This window comes from Mirounga leonina, unplaced genomic scaffold (assembly GCF_011800145.1).
Source record: "Mirounga leonina isolate KUSES-001 unplaced genomic scaffold, KU_Mleo_1.0 Mir_115, whole genome shotgun sequence".
In the NCBI taxonomy this organism is placed as follows: domain Eukaryota; kingdom Metazoa; phylum Chordata; class Mammalia; order Carnivora; family Phocidae; genus Mirounga; species Mirounga leonina.
The window spans coordinates 87,299,988-87,319,283 of NW_023270268.1; the positions used below are offsets into that span (position 1 = coordinate 87,299,988).

The window sequence follows — 19,296 nt, forward strand, 5'->3', positions numbered from 1 at the left end:
TCCAGGCCCCAGCTTTCAGGAAGAACATGCTGCAGCCCTCTGCCCTCCTCCTGCTACCCACAACCCTGGGCGAGTGCCCAGTGGAGAGCAGTACTTACTTTCAGCACTGTTTTATTGTCTGAGGAGGGGGTGCGCCCAGACCACAAGGCGAATTTGCAGGGATCACCTTCTACGTGCTCGGTCACACCCAGCTCTGAGGTCTGTAGACAGGAAATGCCTGTGAGAGGCGGGGAAGGGGAGGGCAGTGGGGAACTTAGGGCTGGGGTGGGAAAGGGAAGGGCAACAAAGAGGAGAGGACCGAGGGAGGGGCTTCTGTCAATCAAACTTCAACAGACTGGATGCTTGTTCAGTTACCCGGATGAAAGGACCTGCAGGTGCCTGCCAGATTAGCAGGTGGCAGGGAGGGAGGGTGAAGAGGGAGGCACTAAAAGCAGACAGCAAGAAGACCGGTGAACTCTAAGATGCAGAAGTGGGAGTCGAGGGGGGGGGCAGCTTTCCAAATAGGAGGCATTTTCATTTGTCCAGGACGGTTTTGGTGTGGTGTCAGGGGGAGAGATGAGCTGAGTGTTCAAGAGCCCTTTCTGCCCAAAGGCTCTATGACAACAGGGGGACTTGTCTTACCCCACCTGCCCCACCTACCAGTAGCTTGTTCTTGTAAACATATTTCGTGTGTCCTGAAGAGTCTTTGATCTCCTTGCTAAAAACCAAGGAGATCTCAAAGAGGAACAGGTGCCGCTCCCGCCCCTTCCGGATCAGCGACTTTGGGTCCCACACTTGGAAGGCATCCTGGAGAATCAGCTCTCCCTGCACATCCAGGTTCTCGTCGAACCCTGAAAGACACCCGTTCCCACCCCATGGAGTTTCTCTGGTGCCACGTGGGTGCCACACTCCACTCCCCGCTTGGAAAGGCTTCCCTGACCATGAGCCCCCCATTCCCACAACGTTGGCTCTCTGGGCTGATTCCCGAGACTCCTCAATACTTGAGGAGACAGTTCTAGGGAACAGTAAGCAGATCCCCCCTCCCACACCACGTCTCCTACGCATAACCAGGATCAGTGGCATCTCCCCAAGGCCTGGGACCTCCTGCGAGGGCAAACCCTATGTCACCTTCTTCCTACAGTTCCCCACCAACTCAGAGCACTGAGTGGGGCTGAGGACAAGCACTGCTGGATGGAGGAGTGCCCTTGACTCCACTTTATTTGTCCTTGCTTTATTTCTTAGGTTCCATTCCTAGGACTCTTCCCTTTGATGGCTCCTGTACAGTGTGGTGCACACACCTTCAACAGTTCCATTTATTCCACTTGAAATTTTAACAGCGGTTCTGAAACTTAGTATGTGTAAGAATCACACAGATTCCTACCGACCCCTGCCCCCTCAAGAGACTGGGATTCGGTAGCTGTGGGGTGGAGCCCAGGAATCTGCTCTTGGGACAAGCTCTCAGGTGTTGCTGTTGCTGGTCCGCAGACTGTACTCGGAGTAACTGGCTTCAGAATACAGGGCAGGGACAGGCTGGAGGAGAAGGTTTGCTTGCAGGGGAGAATACCCAGGGCTGGGGATGAGGATCAGGTGCAAACAGAAAAGAAAAGGGTGGAGAAATCGTGGCAAGAGGAGTAGGTTCAGACGGCCAGCGCTCAGTCTGGAGAAGGTCACCAGGGCTCCATTGCATGGAGAACTATGGCTTCCTCTGCTCAGGGTGACCCAGGAAGTGGTGAGACCAGACCAAGTCTTCTAGACGGAAGGTGGGGAGCGGGGAAGGGGAGGTGATGACGGGAGATGGAGCCCGGAGGAGAAAACACAGCCCACAGGTTTGCACAGTTGCAACAGAGTACATTTCTGTCCCACAACACCTGTTTGCCAGCCCAGACTGGGATGCCGAGTCTGAGCTCCTCTAACAGTCCCGCCCCCACATGGCTGATCTGCACATCTGTTCTGCAGTGTAAGAGCACTTTATTGGAGTCTCACTCTACCGGGTCTCTGGGCCTCAATAACATGGTTCCAGTGGACTACATGTGCTTGGGCAAAGTCCAACTTGGACCTGGTCCTACCTGGTCCTACCTGGAGGCAGGTATTGGTTGAGCTGGCCCCTGTGGAGCTCCTCTCATACCTCCTAAGGACAAATGTCCTAAGGACCTATATCCTCAACTTGCCACTTCTCCTCTCTTCCAGCCTTGCCCCTTGCCTGACTTCATACAAGTTCTAGACCACGATACAAGCTCCCTGGTCTTAGGAAAGGAGGAGGCTCCCCCGGGGAGGCTGGGAGGACAGACAGCTACCTTCCAGCATGCTGACATGCATGGCATCATTGGCTTTCTTTGGGACACTGAGCATCACCTCCAGGCCATCCTTGAGCTCCCCCTTCCCTTCTTCACAGCAAGTTAAAAGTTCCTGGGGGGAAAAAGTCCAGACACAATTAGAACCATTTGTCCCAGCTTCCCTACCCTCCCACCACCTAACCCATCAAGGTGATTACAGATCAGCTTCATTCTCTGTAATGGTTCCCTCTAAGCTATAAGGAAAGTGGGGTAGGATGTTATCTCCAAAGAATTCAACCACAATTTTTTCCCAGACTGAGCTTCCTCAGCTCAATCTAACCTAAGCTAACTCAATTCAACCCAACTCTCAAATGCCTGGCACTGTAAGTCAGCAACCTAGGGCATTCTCTGTCACTTGATTACCCTCCTGGAGAAGGAAGTACCCCTGGCAAAGCACACAAACAGAAGGTCAGTACTGTGGAATCACAAAGAGAAGACAAAAGGTGTGCAAAGAATGCATAGCACTCATATATCCCTGCACGCCTATTGCTGGCACCATGTTTATTTACATACCTCTGCTGCCTAAATCCTGCCTTCCACCATACTGGGAGCAACCTGGGGTTATAGACATTATAGGTTTACAGCATCTCAGAGTTATAAAATATTTTTAGATCGTATAAATCAGGAGTTCCTAGCCTGGGACCAGTAGATGGGATTCTGGACTAGTCCTTTTTGAATCTTAAATCTAGACTCCAAGTCCAGTACTCCATCTGCCATGCCAACCATGTCCCCCATGACCTCCACCACACTAAGACTTCCCAGAGCATGCCTTCTCTTACTTCCTCGTTGAAGACTAGGTCATTATTATCTCCACAAAAGACATACAGTATCTGCTTGATGGAAAAAAGATAATTTTCAACTCTCTTAAAAATTATAAGGACCATTTGAAATGATTTTCCCCAAGCCAGAGGAATGTTGGCTTTCATTTTTCCTATGAAGGTTATTGTAAATTTTGCTCATTTTGATACTGAGAAGGAAACAGTTAAGCAACAGATCTGCAATCCATACTCTCTCCTTCTAGGGGTTAGGGGGAGGCAGGGGATGGGTGATGGGTAAGATGCACTTCCAGGAAAGAAAGAAGTTGACCAGATCAAATCTTGTAAACATGTTAATGTCAGACCTCCTGGCAAATAAACTAATGGTACTAGCTAGCAGGAGAGTCTTCATCTATGGAATGCTTCCAGTAGGATATATCTGGCCTAAGACTTCTTGTGGTGACAAAAACCTGAATCTATGGCTTTAGGGGCATGGTTCCCTGTAAAATATCACAGATGCTATGCCACTATCTGAGTAAAAAGTTAGTATATTTCATACCAAAATGGTTCTCTTTAGGGTAAATGATCTGCTACAACATACGCCATGTAGAAGGTCTGTATGTTAGTCTGGGCCACAGCACATCCTGAGGCTCCAAGAAAGGACCTGGAGCTGTTGGTGGTCCTGGACTTCTCTGTGCTTTATCTCTGCCTTGGGATTATTTGTATCCTTGACATTAATAGTAAAGCTTTATACTTGGTAAGATATCTGATTAGTGAGTATCTGACATGAACATCTAATCCTTTGTGTCATCTCAGATACATTCCCATATGAAGAAGGGAGCTTTGAGTGTCCAAAGGAGAGGTGAACGACCTTGAGCATGTTTGGGAGGCAGAAGCGATCAGTTCTCAGCTCTGTCCTTGGCTCCAGCGAGTGTAACGGCGTCATTGTTCAGAAAGTTGCATTTATTTCTACCAACCTGAAGTTTTCTGATTCTTCCCATCCCTTTCCTAATTTTAACCCTCCCGACCTAGTTCTCATATATCCTCAAAGGAATCGCTAGGCAGAAGCATAAGAGACAAATATGAAATACGATTCAGTGTGCAACAGAAAACACCAATTGGTTCAACCCCCCAAAGCAGTGTGGCAAGTCCACCAATCAGCCAGCAAAGCCAATAAGTTCTTTGGGCCCTTGTTATAGTTGATGTTAAGGAGAAGGCTCCACATTTAATTTAGACTCCAAAAGGACAGCTGTAGCAGATTTACATGGAAAATATTGAACACCAACTGACATATAGTTTTTATTTTCATGCAACACCCAAAGTGAGGAACCCCGGAGGATACTAATAATTAAATATCAATATATTTGGAATAAAACTGTCTTTAATGAGAAAATAAATCCCACACTATTTATTTATAGTAAAAGCTCAGCAAACTATTTTTCTTTTACTCAGCAGGTACTCTGCTACCAGTGCCTTTATGAGTTCCAAATCACCTTAGTAAGTCTTTTTTCCCCAATAAGAATTTTACAACTTTGCCACAATCCAATTCCCACTACTTCATTTTCTTCCTTCTCAGTTAACTGCACAGTTGTCTCTTCCTAAGACACCCAATTACAGAATGAAGGCCTAGCGCCCACCCCTCCAGCACCTAAAGCAAAACACAGGGCATCCTTTCCATCCTCCATGTCCTTCCCCTATCCGTGTCACAAAATTATCCTGGGAACCTCAGCCCCCTGGGATTCAAAGGGAGAGGTGAAAAGCTATAGCGGAGTTGGATCTTACTTGGGTTAAGGTACTGGCAGTGTGGATGGGCGAGTTTCTATTTTGTTTTGCTTTTTAATTTACAACCCCACTAATTCCTGAAAAGGCCCTGGGACACTTAAATGTAATGACCACAAAAATGAATTTTAAAATATCTTCTGGTACAAGAAAAATCATGTAGTGGGTCAAGCATTAAATGGGCTAGGGAAGGAGGGGATAATTATACACAGAAAAATGGGCCAAGGAGAAACTAGTAACAATACAGTAGTAGTCATAACAGGACTCAATGCTAATTATCTGATAGTCAAAGGCAAAGAAGAGCTAGAGCTCTTGTGATTTACAGGTAGAGGGCACACCAACGATTTCGGAGAGAACACCCATACCCCACTCTGAGATCTTATGAGAGTTTCTGTGAGTCTTTATACAAGGAACTTCAAAAAACAAAGAGGACATCTTCAAAAGCAATTCTGCTAAAATAGCCAAGATGCTCTTCACATTGTTACTTCTCACACAAGGCCTCAGTAAAGGCCTAGGGCATGATGCCGTGTGGTAATTCTCTAAGGCATCCCTCCAGGGCTGGATGACTTGAGTGCCTGGAAGCAGAAGCCCAAAAAGTCTCTTCTTGGAGACAAGGAAAGAAGATGTTTGAAGGTGGAGCCAGAAGGATGGGGTGAACTCGTCCTTGCTCTGACCCAGAATGGGGAAGAGGTCCAGGGCACCGGTTGGCTGGTGCCCCGCTCTTCTCATCGTGGAACCATACTGCTATGCAGGGAGACCCCAGGGGCTTGATGGGGGGGCACTCCAGTGTGAGTAGAAACCTAGGTTTGAAACTAGACTGGTTTTCAGGTTTGGTGAAGTTAGAATATGTGAGATTCTGCAAGCATCTCTACACATGAGTTGAATTTCAGCAGATTTTCTCTGGAAATATACTACTTAGAACATGCCTCCCACTATCCCTATGTCCTTTGCATTTGAGGAGCCATCAAGCAAAGTATTCAAACTTAGGGAAAACTTCACCCTTATATCTTGAGAATTGATATGCATAGGGATTCCATCACTGCTTATAGGATCTGTTTTCCAGGCTTTCTGTGGGGGAAATGTCATATTTTCAGATGGTCAGTGTCTCCTTTCTTAAGAAGAATCAGCGCAAGTTACTTAGTATTTCATATAGTTTGATTATTTGAAATTTAAAGAAAATATTTTGGAGAAAATCCAAATCTTTTGCTTGGCTCCAAAAGAACCCCTACCTAACATATGGATGGGATCCTCCAGACACAAGAGTGTCATTTTGTTTTAATCTGCACTCTCAGAAACTTCATAGTCTTGACAAACAGAGATTAAGGCAATGGTAGGTGCCACCCTGGGCCTCTGTTGCCTATGTAGACTGGCCTTGCCCTGAATACCTTGACCCCTGACCCTATCTGAAGCAGGGGCCACCGGGAGGAATCTGCCCCAGGGGGGCGGGGGGAAGGGCAAGTGAGGCCCCGCGTGTCAGTCAGGGCCTAGGTGGCAACTGCTCCAAGTTGTGCAGTGGTGGGCAGGTGTGGAGACAGTCACAACTAGTTCCTGCTCTCATTCTCCTCTGTCCCCACAACAAATAAGCACCCAGAATTTCACGGATAGGTCATGCAGTCTGGGAGCCCGCAAAGCCAGTGTGGGTTCATCTCTGAAGCTTTGCTGCAGGTGGAGGCGAGGTCTCGAGGTAGAAGCTGTCCCATCCTTGGGCAAAGCTGTCCCATCACACACACCCTGGACCTGGTCGGTAGTGTGGGAGGGGGTGACACAGTGGGGAGGGGAGGTACCTTCAGGAGCAGTTGGTACTTGGTGATCCTCTGGACGGGTTTGATTAGGTAGGAAGAGATGGAGTTGGCCAGACCGTGCCGCTGCTGTATTTCCTGCAGGGGTGACAACAGGCGCCATTATGCACAGAGGGGCACGGGTGTGCGTGCGTGCGTGTGTGTGTGTGTGTGTGTGTGTGTGGAGGAAGTAGGCAAGGTGAGAAGAAAGACGAAGAAAAAGGGTAGACAGTTATGAGGAACTGTTCTTTGCTGGAGAGAGAAACAAGAGAGACCAAGATGAATGTATAAATAGAGAAAAGAAGAGATGGCAAAAGGGGAGGGAAAGCAGATTTGTGTGACAGAAATGGAAATGAAGAAGAACAGGGGAAGGATAAAAGTGGAAAAAGGAAGTGAGGAGTTAAGTAACAGACAGAAGGGTAAAGGAGAGGTGGTGGAGCACAAGTAAGAGGGAATAAACCCAGAGCAGAAGCAATCACAGGGGGATAGCAGGACGATGAGAACGAGGGGAGGCAGAGAGCAGGGCTGGGAGGTCTACGCTGATGGCTCCTGAGTCTTTATCCCCTTACAACAGCACAAGGGGTATCTCCTTTCCACCCCCTTCTCTCCAACTTAAACCCACCCCAACATGTAATCACCTCTGCATTCCCTACAACTTATTCCTGGTGATCCACGGCACCTCCCTCGTTCTTCAGATCTCTTGAGCTGGCAACCATGGGGTCACTGTTAGTTGTTTAACTTGTGTTATCCCTGGCCACAGGTCTTTCCTCTCCACCCTGTTCACACTCAGGCTACAGCCGTGACCTCCAGCTGCTGTTTGTGCCTCTAGCCTCTTTTTAGTCCATTCTCTATCCTACCTCCAAAATGATCTTCCAATCCCCAAGGTGTAGGTGCTGTGAAAGGGTAGTGAAGGGTCCATGTGGTTCCCTGCCTCAAGAACCTTCCACCCCAGGCCTCTGAGAACACTCACACACATAAAGTAGCAACAAAGGAGATGGAAGGTATTCCCGGCGAGAACAGAGAGGAATGGCTGGGCCAGGAGTGGTGGAGGGTTTAGGAGAGATAAAGTCTTCCACTGAGGTTTAGAAGATAGGTGGGGAAGGAGGGGAAGTGGAGAAGAGCAAAGCTGGATGAATGGCATTCTATAAATGGAAAACATATTTAAGAAGTCCACAGGAAATAATCTTTGTGGATTTAGATGATAATGGGGACCATGCAGAATGGTACAGAGGATGCACACCTAGAATCCAGAAAAAATGAAAAATACAGTTAGATAAGCAAAGTGTATTTAGGTCATGGATGGGGTTGAGCTAGATGAAAAAAATCAGGATTTTGGTGGTGAGCTTCTTAATGGTAAAGTATTGTAGATCTTAAATAGAAGAAAAACATGGTGAAAGCACTCTTTCAGAGAGCCATATAAGCCTCATAGCAAGGGTGGAGGTTGGAAAATAGAGGCAGAGAGACCTGTTAGGAGGTTATTGAAAAATCCCAAGGGTGCAAACATAGAGTTGCCATGTGACCTAGCAATTCTACTCCTAGGTATATGCCCAAGAGAAATGAAAACATATGACCTTACAAAAACTTAGATACAATGTTTATAGCAGTATTATTAATAATGATGAAAAAGTGGATACAACCCAAATGTCCACCAATTGATGAATGGAAATATACGATGTGGTATACCTACACGATGGAATATTATCGGGCCATAAAAAGGAGGGTAGTGCTGATACATGCTATAACATACATGGGGCCTGAGAGCATTATGCTGGTGAAAAAAGTCACAAAAGAACACATATTACATGATTCCATTCCTGTGACATGTCTGAAATAGGTAAATCTATAGAGATAGAAAATAGATCATTGGTTGCTTCGGGCTAAGGAACAGATGGGAGGATGAGGTGGGGGTGAGAGCTAAAGGGTGTGGGGTTGCTTTCTGAGGTGATGAAAAAGTCCTACAATTGACTGTGGAGATGGTTGCGCCTATCTGTGAATATATGAAAACCCTGAGCTTGTTCACTTTAAATACACGTATAATCAATAGCTATAGCTGTATCTATCTCTATCTCTAGGTGTGTAACACGGGCTTGCCCTGAGCTAGGGTCAGTGAGGACAAAGCACTGGAGGAATACAAGAAGCACTTTAAAGTCACCCAAGATAGGACTTGCTATGCGGCCGTGGAGGAGGGTGAAGAGGAATTAAAACAATGATCGAATTCCTGCCAACTATCCCAGAAAGTAGCAACTTTCTCAGTCATCTGCCTCTTTGCTAGAGGTGTGCAGTTACAGCAGGACTTGTCCACGGATGACGGGCAATATGGCGGGCAGCGTGACTCTCTGGGCAAAGGAACATGGTGAGTTTCCCTGGGGGCTCTGGCAAGACAGCCCCGGCAGTAACACACCTGATGGCCCTCCCTCTCCACCAGCCATGGGAAGAGGCTGCATGTGGGGCAGCGAGGAAGGTCCTGCCTCCAGCGGCTAGGGCAGCCGACCCATGCTCACTAGTCACCAGAGCAACCAACACCATGCCTCACAGCTCTCGCATCGGAGCTAGAAAATTCTGGATCATGGGAATGTGCGCTCCTTTCTGGAGCTTCACTTTCTGTGTACTGTCCACAGTAATGGATACTAAAAGATAGCCTAATGAAGGGCTTGTCTCTTTCATAGAACGAGGGCCTAGAGTAGATATTTTCCATACGTAGAACTTAGGGAACACTTTCTGATGGAATGGGAAAAGGTACAAACATTATGCGTTCTGGAAAGCTCTGGGAACAATCAGGAGGGTTTACTGCTCTCCCTTCCCACCTCTCTATGCTGAGCTCTAGGGACTCCTACCTAGTGGACTGTTTTCTCTGGTTTCCAGCAGCTCCTCCGTCACTACATTGGAAGTGTGTGTGGGGGGGAAGGGATAGGGTGCAAAATTTGGGGGATATCTAACTAGTCAAAGTCTAGAAATTGGCTAGAAACAGGGATACGATGAATATAGGACTGTACATTATGATGTGTACAAAATGAGCCAGGCAAATCATCAGCCAACCTCAAGGGGACCATAGGTGGGAGGAGGTGTGCGAAATTGAAGGGTACGTTGTTAACCTGCCAAAAGGCAAATTGTTACAAATACCATAAGACAGAAAAAAGTATAACAATGCCTAGAGAGAGGGAAGGATTCATGCAGGAAATATTTGACCTTTAAAGGATAGAAAGAATTCTGAAGACTGGCTCTGTGTGTGTGTGTGTGTGTGTGTGTATACATACCCAGAGGACACACACAGAGGGGTAAGACAGAGAACACTGGGAACAAAGGTGAGGAAGTGGAAGAGTCTGAGGCATGCTCAGAGCACAAGGCGAGTATGTTCAGAAAAATGCTAAGTGGAAGACAGGATGCAGTGCATTTAAAACTTCACAAAGACCTTTTTGGCTACTGTTGATGAATAACATCTTAAGCAAAACACATTATTAACAAAGGTAACAGTGGTAATAGAACATTCAATATGATATCCAATAAATTCTGATACCAAGTTAAAGAAGTGCTTTTCTTGAATTTTCTGTCAAATCTAACCTCAAAAAAATTCCAATTTGGGACACTCAGGACCATTTCTCTATTAACGCTTCATTTTAAAAAGTCATGTAGGTTTTTTCTTGTCTGGCTCCCTCCCATTCAAGGGTCATTCCTTCATGGAGCAACAAGACTCTTGTGGAATCATTTCTGCTATGGCAGTGCCAGGCTAGAAAGATGCTCAGAGGTTTATTTTGTAGACTTGAATATGGGACTAACATTTAAATGTCTGCATTCCCCAAGGTGCCCAGTACACCATCTTCCCTACAGGAAATACTCAAATATTTACGGGAGAGATGAAAGCAGGTAGGCAGAAAGACAGACTGATAAACATGAAAAAGTTCTGAATTTCATGCTGTTGTCATTTCTGAGAGGACTAGCATAGTGACCATCACTGCTACAGTCACTCTCTCCCTGAACTTCCTTGTCCCCCCTCATTTCTTCTCCTTTTTCTTCCCTTGTATCCTGCATTGACCCGCTTGATTCTGTTCACTCGAGATGGCAAGGCCCATCAGTGCCCACTTCGCTTGGCTTCCATTACAGCACAAAGTGCTCAGCCCTGGCTGTGCTTATTCTCACCTGGAAACTTTTAAAACTCTCAAAGTCCAGGCCAAACCCAAGCCAATCATACCAGAATCACAGGGGCAGTACCCAGGAGTCAGCATTTTTCAAAGCTTCCCAGGGAATTCAAATGTATAGTCAAGGTTGAGACAACTGCGGTCGAGTAGTGCTTCTCAGACCTGAGTGGGCACCAGTCACTGGAGGATTCTTAACACTCAGATTGCTGGGCTTTAGCCCTGGAGATTCTGATTCAATAGGACCTGGGTGCGGGGAGGGTCCAAATTTCTACCCAGTTCTCAGGTGACGTTGATGTGGCTGGTCTGGGGACCACACTTTGAGAACCCCTGTGTTCGAGGGAGCTGTGCATGAAGCAGAAATGCAGCATCTTAACCCCTGTGTTATCACTGATCTCCTCTACACATGGGATTTATGGCTAGCTCAGTTTGGTGTTGAGGCGTGGAAGGCAAATGTGCCTTGTCTAAGACCCCAGCACTTGAGATGAGGTGGGGAAAACCAAAAGACAAACACTGCTTTTGTTTGGCTCCGTGCTTTATCCATGAGAAAGAGGTTTGGGTGGCCAAAGAACAGTGAACAATAAAGGATAAAAACTCATTTTCCCCAAAGTAGAGAAACATTTCCACCTGCTCATCCATGGCTCAAGAATGGAAAACTATGGCTTACATCAAAGAAGGTGCCTGCGTGCTCCAGGATCAGCTGATTGGAATCAGGCTTGTTTTTACAGTAGGTGACGTACATCTGAAATTTGTCTGCCTAAAAAGAACAAAGGCAATCATAGGTAAGCATCCATCCGCTGCTCCCTTCTGTTGACTGGGCATGAAAGGCCCAGCAAGGGCTGTGCGGTTAAGCTCTCAGATATCCTGCGGCCCAGGATTATCTGTGGCAAATGTTCTGGGCTTATCTGGCCCATGTTCCCCTCCCAAACTTTGGGATGCTTTTCTCCTACGTGCAGGTGGAGAAAGCTTGCTGAAAGTGAGCTTATTGATACCAGTCTGCGTTAGAAAGAATTAGAAAAACCAATTTGCATAATGTGTTTTGAAGCTGGCTGGAATTTATTTAGACATTACCCCCTTTTTGGGATGACCTACGATTGTGCTTCCCCTCTTGAGAAATGACAGCATTTGCACTAAAAACAAAACCCGGAGAATGAAAATGAAGTGTGCCCTCCGAGGTAGATCTGCTCGTATTCCAAAGGTCTCTGCGGGGGTAGTTTGTAGGACACGCCAAGCGACGATGCTGTCATCTCCAACTTCCCAGAAGCAACGATGCGGGGAAAGAAAAGTAAGGTGACCCTCTGGGGAAGGGCCTGAACGATGAGTCCTAAGCAGATTTTTACTTCAAGCCAAGAACCTTGAGCTTGGTGAAAATTCATTTCTTGTCTCTCTTGGGACCCTCTGGGTTAGTGCTACGTGTCCTTACTCCTGGGAAAGGTGTGTGTATTCTGGCCACCCAGTACCTTTCCCATTTGTGAAATGCTGTCAGTATTGGTGCCCACAGAACACTTGGGATGTCCTCTTCTGAGGAAGCTGCCCAGATATGTGTTAATTCTCGTAGGACTCATCCATGCCAGCACTTTTCCAACTGCTTTTCATACATATTAACTCACCTGATTCTCCTGAGAACCCTATGTAGTGAGCTCTATTACTATCATCCCCATTTTACAAATGTGAAAACTGTGGCACAGGCTGGTTAAGTAACCTTAAATTCCCACGGCTAGAACGTGGCAGAGCCTAGGCCAGCTGACTTCAGGCTTCCTGGTCATAACCATCGCCTTTCAATACACTAAAACAACTCCTTCTACCCTCCTATGTGAAGATTATGGGATTTAAGGAAGTCACCTTGGGATAATTCTTGGCAAAATGTGCATAGTTTATGTAATCATTGAAGGTTTTCTGAAACCAATTTTAGGGTTTATATACTACGTGGGAGGCATTTATCATCCCTAAGACATGCTGATAAATCATACTTACAGTTGATTGTTAGGCAGATCCATAAATTGTATGAAACAAGATGTAAAAAACAAACAAACAAAAAAACCCTTCACTGTTTTTTCTCTACATTGGCTATGCAAGGTATCATAAATTGTTTATCAGCATTAATATGAACTGTGCATGGGCTCATGTATTTAGAGGTAGAAAAATGTATTAACACAAATAAGATGGCAATCTAAGACTCCTTAAGAAATGAGAATATGCCAGGAAGAAAATGTTAAGGTTTCATGTAAAAAAACAAATAACTTAGGTCATAAGTTGTGGGACTGGCTATGATATTTACTACATGTCAGTGGACTAGTCAACCTTCTAGGTCAGCTGAATTGTTTTCCCCTATAAAATATACAGCATAACCATAGCCCTACCTAGTCCATAGGCTGTTGAGAGCATGAACTCTCTGAATCATGAACACATTTTGAAAAGTAGCCCATTGTGAGTGGAAATTATGATAATTATTAAAAAGAACTCCTAGAAGGAGTTCTACGTTTAGATGCATTTAGTATCACAGGTGGACCTCCCTGGAGATGTTTGTACTACCACAAATCTGAGCTCAAAATAACATGGCGTGGAGATGCTAATAAAGACTAAGGTTTCCCTTTATATAATCAGAACCTGGTACATTCAGCCCATTTACTTGGCCCATGACAACAGCACCAGGAAAGAAAATGATTAGACATGGATTTTGTAGGTCAGAACTGGGATGGATACCCATGGAATCTGTTCTTCTCTATTAAGGAAGAAAATGTGACCAATTATTTGGCAGATTCCTAAAGGTCTAATTCCCCAATCCTTATCCTGTAAAAATAAACAGAACAAAACCAGTGCATAGAACTGGAGTAGTACCTCTATCAAGGGTGGTGGCATTATTCTACTCTCCTGATGTCTAAATTTTAGAAAGGTCTCCGAGAACTTAACGTGGAGTTTGGAACAATGTCTAAGGACTTTTCCCAAGGAGGACTCTGCTCCTTGGGGATGGACTGCTTCTCTCAGATCTACTTCTGCTGCCTCCCGAGAATCCCTGGTCCTGTGTTAGAATGTCAGTGACACCATTCCTCAGCTCAGGCACCGAATAGTGATGCCATCTGATACCATCTGCACTCCTGGAAAGCATGGCACAGTGGGAGAAGAGGGATTTCAGGTCAGTTACCCAGGTAACAAAGCAGTGTCCCACATCTTCAGGCAGCTGCTCATACTTCTCCAACTCTTTGAGGAAGATGCTGCAAGGAAAGAGAAAAGCTGGATCAGACATCTCTGCATATTGCCTCCCTCCCCACCCAGATTATACTGAGGCCAACACAACCCCATACACTCTCCATTATTTACACATGGCTTCTCCACTCTCTAAGTGATACATGGTGAGGAGTGGCTTTAAATATATTAGAACTTATTTCATTACAATTTATATTAACTGATTAATTAGTGCTACTTAAAATTGTATTGTTTCCCTTAGGGAATTTATATTTCTCAGGCTGAAAAGCAATTAAATATTATACTTGTGTTGGGGCTTTCACTGTAACTGCAACTATGAATCTATTTTTTATACAAGTAATCTGAACACATTGTAACAGTTAAAAATATATAGAATAGATATCAAAAAGAATGAAATAAATATCATTTATGAGACCAGAGATGAAGTGGAAATGTTTTGAATCCTGCAAACACTTCTTTCCAATTCTTGGCCTCCTTCTTCTCCCAGTAGTTACTCTGTGCTAAAAACTCTGAGTTACTGTTTCTGAATGCAGACATCATTAGGAAAGAAAACTCCATGGGGGAAACGTCACAATATAGTTGAAAGCTGAATTGAATTACTACAGAATCATCTGCCATTGTGGATATCCATGCCCTTGGCTCCTATCTGTGTGAAGAAGTAATGAAGGGTTGACTAAACCAACTTCAAATTAATATGTTAAGCAATTTGTCTGCGCTCAGAGAATACAAGCTCTAAAAAGCCAGCATCACTGGAATGGAATTTGCTTTTTAACAATCGTGCAGAGGTTTTAAAATAAAAAATAATTACAACGCTATGGGAAAACATACTGATGGAAATGGAAGATGTAATCTTTACAAAGTGCAATGTGACAATATCTACCAAAATTTTAAAAATGTACTTATCTCGTGTTTCTGCAACTTTAATCCTGGAAAATTTCCTATATATTTTAATTTACATATGTATAAGATGATGTAAACATGTGCATTCATGGTGGTACTGTTCATAATAGTAAATGGTGGTCTGTAAGTAAGTAACTGGTATATCCACAGAACTGGATATTACACAGCTATGAAAAAAAATGACAAGGCTTTCTGTGTTTTCATTATGAAGGATCTCCAGGGCAGGCTGTTAAGTGAAAAAATGCAAGGTGTGGAAGAATGTATATAATATGCCGCCTTTTATCTAAGTACGGAATATGTATTCTTATTTCCACCCCAAGAAACTAATAGTCAAAGGGTACAATGTCAGTTATAAAAGGTAAGTTGTGAGATCCACTATACAGCATCATAGTACCTACAGCTAACAACATTGTGTTGTACACTTAAAGTCTGCTTAGAGGCGAGATGTTACGTTAGGTGTTCTTAAATAATAATAATAATAATAATAATAATAATAATAATAGGAGGAAACTTTGGGAGGTGATGGATATGTCCATGGCCTTGATGACGGTGATAGCTTCATGGTTATACACTCATCCCTAAACTCATCAAGTTTTAATATATTTAATATGTACAGCTTCTTACATGCCAATCATACTTTGATATGGTGGTTTTAAAAAAAAAGGTCATTACCATAGGAAACCAAGTAAAGAAATAGGGTGGATAAAGATAGTGGTGGGTTGGACTTCTCAATCTATATTTTTAAATTTAAGTTTGATTTTTAAAATTAATTCAAAAATTAAAAGATATAAAGCAGTTCTGAATCACTGCATTACTTACTTCTATCTTTGAAAAAAATAAATTTTATTGATTTGACCTACTCTGCCGGGCTCCTATTGTCTAAGCATTCTGGCAGTATCTTATAATTACAGTTAGTTATGGGTTCTGCATAGGTGTTACTTGTGTTCCCCCCATCAATAACATAGGAAGATGTTGTTTTTAGTTTTAGTCATATTTGGAAGGCTATAATGCAAATGACTGGTGGGATCACAGTGATATAATTTTTTGTCCACCTGTAATGCAAATTTTTCTATAATAAATGAGCATTGCTGTTGTAATAAGAAAAAGTCACTTAAAAATTTGGGGGGACTCTTATAGCAGTACCCATTTAATGATAATCATCCTTTCGCTAACATGTGAATTTTAGAGCATCCTGATTTAAATCATGGAACGGAAGTAATTATAATGCAATTTGGGCTTTCGAAATACAAATATGCAGTGCTCGAAAATCAATAAGGTGTCCTATTTCCTACTACTTTTAGAAGAACTGCAGGTGACATACATGTATTTAATATGACTTCTAAAACAGAAATAAAATAGGAGAAAATATTATATAATGCTGTGATTGAGGATCAAATTTTTTTCCAGGCCCAAAAGGAAACATCCTGTTTTTGCTGCAAGAGAAGCAGTCTGGGGGCCCCTGGGTGGCCCAGTCAGTTAGGTGTCTGCCTTTGGCTTGGATCATGATCCCAGGGTCTTGGGATTGAGCCCCATATTGGGCCCCCTGCTCAGCGGGGAGTCTGCTTCTCCCTCTCCATCGGGCTCTCCCTCCCTGCTTATGCTCTCTCTTGCTCAAATAAATAGATAAAATCTTAAAAAAAAAAAAAAGAGAGAGAGAGAAGCAATCTGGTTCTCCACCATATCACCTCATCACTGAATTCTAAAAGGCATTTATTATGTGGTCCTTCTTCATGAGAAACACTAAATAATATAATATACAACATCTTCAGAAGTAGTTTTCCAGAAGGTGTTTATGTGGTCACTCAATATAAATCTCAGCGAAGACAATGAATGCCATGATGGACTGAACAGGGCCTGGGGTGGGGACTGGAATAGCGTGGTGATGGGGGAGAAAATCTGATGGGCTATTCTAGGACAAGGATTGGTGAAAGAAAATGAGAGGCTTTAAAGAAGGAAGGACCTAGGAGAGAGCAGAGACAGAGGGGAGAAATGGGAGAATCTAAAAGCCCCTGGCAGTTGGGATAAACCGTCTCAGCTTGTGGAAGACCTCTGCTTCCCCATCTCAGGATCTCACTCCAGCTCAGCTCAGCTCAGACTCCCGTGGTATTTATGCCCTTCTACTTTAGGGTGATCAAATCAACAATAAAACAGTCAGATCATGACACTCCATACAGGAGGAGACAATTCAGGGAGCATTTCCCTCTTTCCTTGACTTAGGACCCATGGTCAGTGTTTAAGGTTAACTTTAAACAAACAGTGGTAATTATCCCAATAGAACTGATAATTGATCTAGATGCTGAAGACAGTGCTGGGAATTTTCTTTAAAATCTTGACTATCTAAATAGAGCAATACCATTACTTTCTGTGATAGTAGCTATATCAAAAAACCTATGGGAGGATGCTCAGTTTGAAAATTCTCAAGAAATAAAAGCACCATAAAATGAATTAAATGGATAGAATATTACTTCTGTAATGAATGCCTTTCTGGAAATGAAGGTTTTAGCAGCAACGGCCACCAGCTCACCCTTCTACTGATCCTGTGTCTCACTTTCCTTTCCTCCCACAGCTAAGCAGAAGTTAAAGAACCAGAGTTCCCTCTTACAGCTGTGAGGGGGCTCTTCCAAAGCCACATTTTCCTCACCTTTGAATAACAACCTCGTGGGGCTGTTGTGAGGATTTAATTAATCCATGTGGGTAAAGAGCCCACCCCAGTGCCTAGCATACAGTAGACTCTAAATAAACATTAGTTCTTTAGGACCCATACTTCCTAATCTTAATAAACTCATACTCTGATAAACATACATATTGCACACTTTCCTCCATTCCTGGAGACTCATTCCTAGGGAACTCTCTGCTAGGGGAGCCCCTGTTGGAAAATCTATAGTAGATTACCTTCCCCTAGAACATATCCTGGGCAAGTTACAAAACTTTAAGTTTGGGAAATGCTGGGCTGAGCTGCTCTCTTTACTGCAGGGCTCCTAAAATCCTATAAAATGATGAGGGGCATGATAAGTCTCCGAAGTAGATACAGTGTGCAATGCTTCCCAAACTTCTTTGTAAGTTTTGGGGGGCAGTATCAGACTTTGTCTCAAGGAACACTCCTGGAAAACCCTAGCAGGTGGTCCCCACACCTGGCTGTGCACTGTCCTCTGAGGTTTGGATCTGAGTCTCTGCATTGATCAGAAAATCTCCCTGGGTAAGTCTACTGCATCCGGTCCATAGACCAGCATTTGAAGGCAAGTGCCTCAGATTCCACTGTGCTTCTAGTTGGCAGATCCTATAATGACTCTGTATGATTTAATTTTTTAATAAAAAAATCTAAAACTTAGAAAAACTATCTTGTGCTGGGCATATCAATTCCTGACTTTGAGTAAGACATCCAGCACCATCTCAATGTGATTGTTGAAGGCAAGTGGCAATGTTAAACTCTATTTTGCTTTTTAATTTAAAGCTTATGAAGATGACAGATTATGCAACTCTGATCCATATCGTTCTATCTACTTCAAATAGACACGATGAGTTTAAATTAAAGCACGAGAGGTCATAACACTCTCCACAGATGATGGGATATTCCACGTCGGCTCTTCTATAGCAACATCTTGGTCCTCACCATTTCAATAATTATATGTAATGAATCATGAGAGAAGAAGCAGAGCAAGTAGTTTAAGTGTTTATGTGAATGTCTAGGGTTATTTTTGAAGTGAATAAAACTTTTAAAGAAATGTCAAAATCTAAGCAAAGTCATTACTCTATTAAATTACCATGATGCAATTTTTGTGCGGTTACTTTCTGAGGAAAATGCCTCCCTCTGGCTTTGTACAGAATTTTGGGAAATGAAACCTCTAGCATTCACTGATAGAAAAGCTTTCTGAGGTTTGTGATTAAGTACTATGGAAACAGCACCATTCCAGATGTACCTCGAGTCATTCTGATTTTGTTATTTTCTACAAAGGTGAATTTGGTCTATGGTCTCACTGCTTCTGGAGAAGCATATCCTTCAAGGAAGGTCTCACATTGTGGTCCAGCAGATGGCCCTTTACATCAGGGGTGCGGTCTGTATTTAAAGTGAAATGTATTTGATGATCTTGTGTGTGTGTGTGTGTGCATATTCATGACTCTCATGCGTGTGCATTTGTTAGAACGACAGAGGTGGTGAGAAGGGAAATGAAGTTAGGGGCTGTGGCAAGGAGGAGGAAAAGCACAATGAGGAGGATACATGAGTAAATAAAGCTGAAGGTAGGGTGAGGAGAGAGCTCTCGGGCTCACTGCTTTGCAGGTAAGTCCAGGGCATTGTCTCCTTATCAAAGCAGGGCTGGGTTACTGTTTTCCTACAAGTGGAGCTAGACATCATTTCTAAAGAATCCACTTGTGACCAGACAGATTCAGAGTCTAGCACGTAAGAGGCTCTAGAGTGCAAGGGCTGGGACAGCTATGAAAC

At 43.9% G+C, this 19,296-nt stretch overlaps 1 protein-coding gene across 7 annotated transcripts in view; it reads right to left on the minus strand.

Annotated features, from left to right (window-relative positions):
- The window catches only part of KALRN (kalirin RhoGEF kinase), a 648,894-nt gene that overhangs the window by 213,634 nt on the left and 415,964 nt on the right, over positions 1-19,296 (minus strand). For all 7 annotated transcript variants that reach the window (XM_034999991.1, XM_034999993.1, XM_034999994.1 and 4 more), the window contains exons 26-31: positions 13,897-13,966; positions 11,422-11,511; positions 6,631-6,723; positions 2,274-2,385; positions 640-830; positions 99-200 (exon numbers count right to left, since the gene is read on the minus strand). In XM_034999991.1, coding sequence (XP_034855882.1) covers positions 99-200; positions 640-830; positions 2,274-2,385; positions 6,631-6,723; positions 11,422-11,511; positions 13,897-13,966 — 658 coding nt within the window. The remainder of the gene's footprint in view (positions 1-98; positions 201-639; positions 831-2,273; positions 2,386-6,630; positions 6,724-11,421; positions 11,512-13,896; positions 13,967-19,296) is intronic.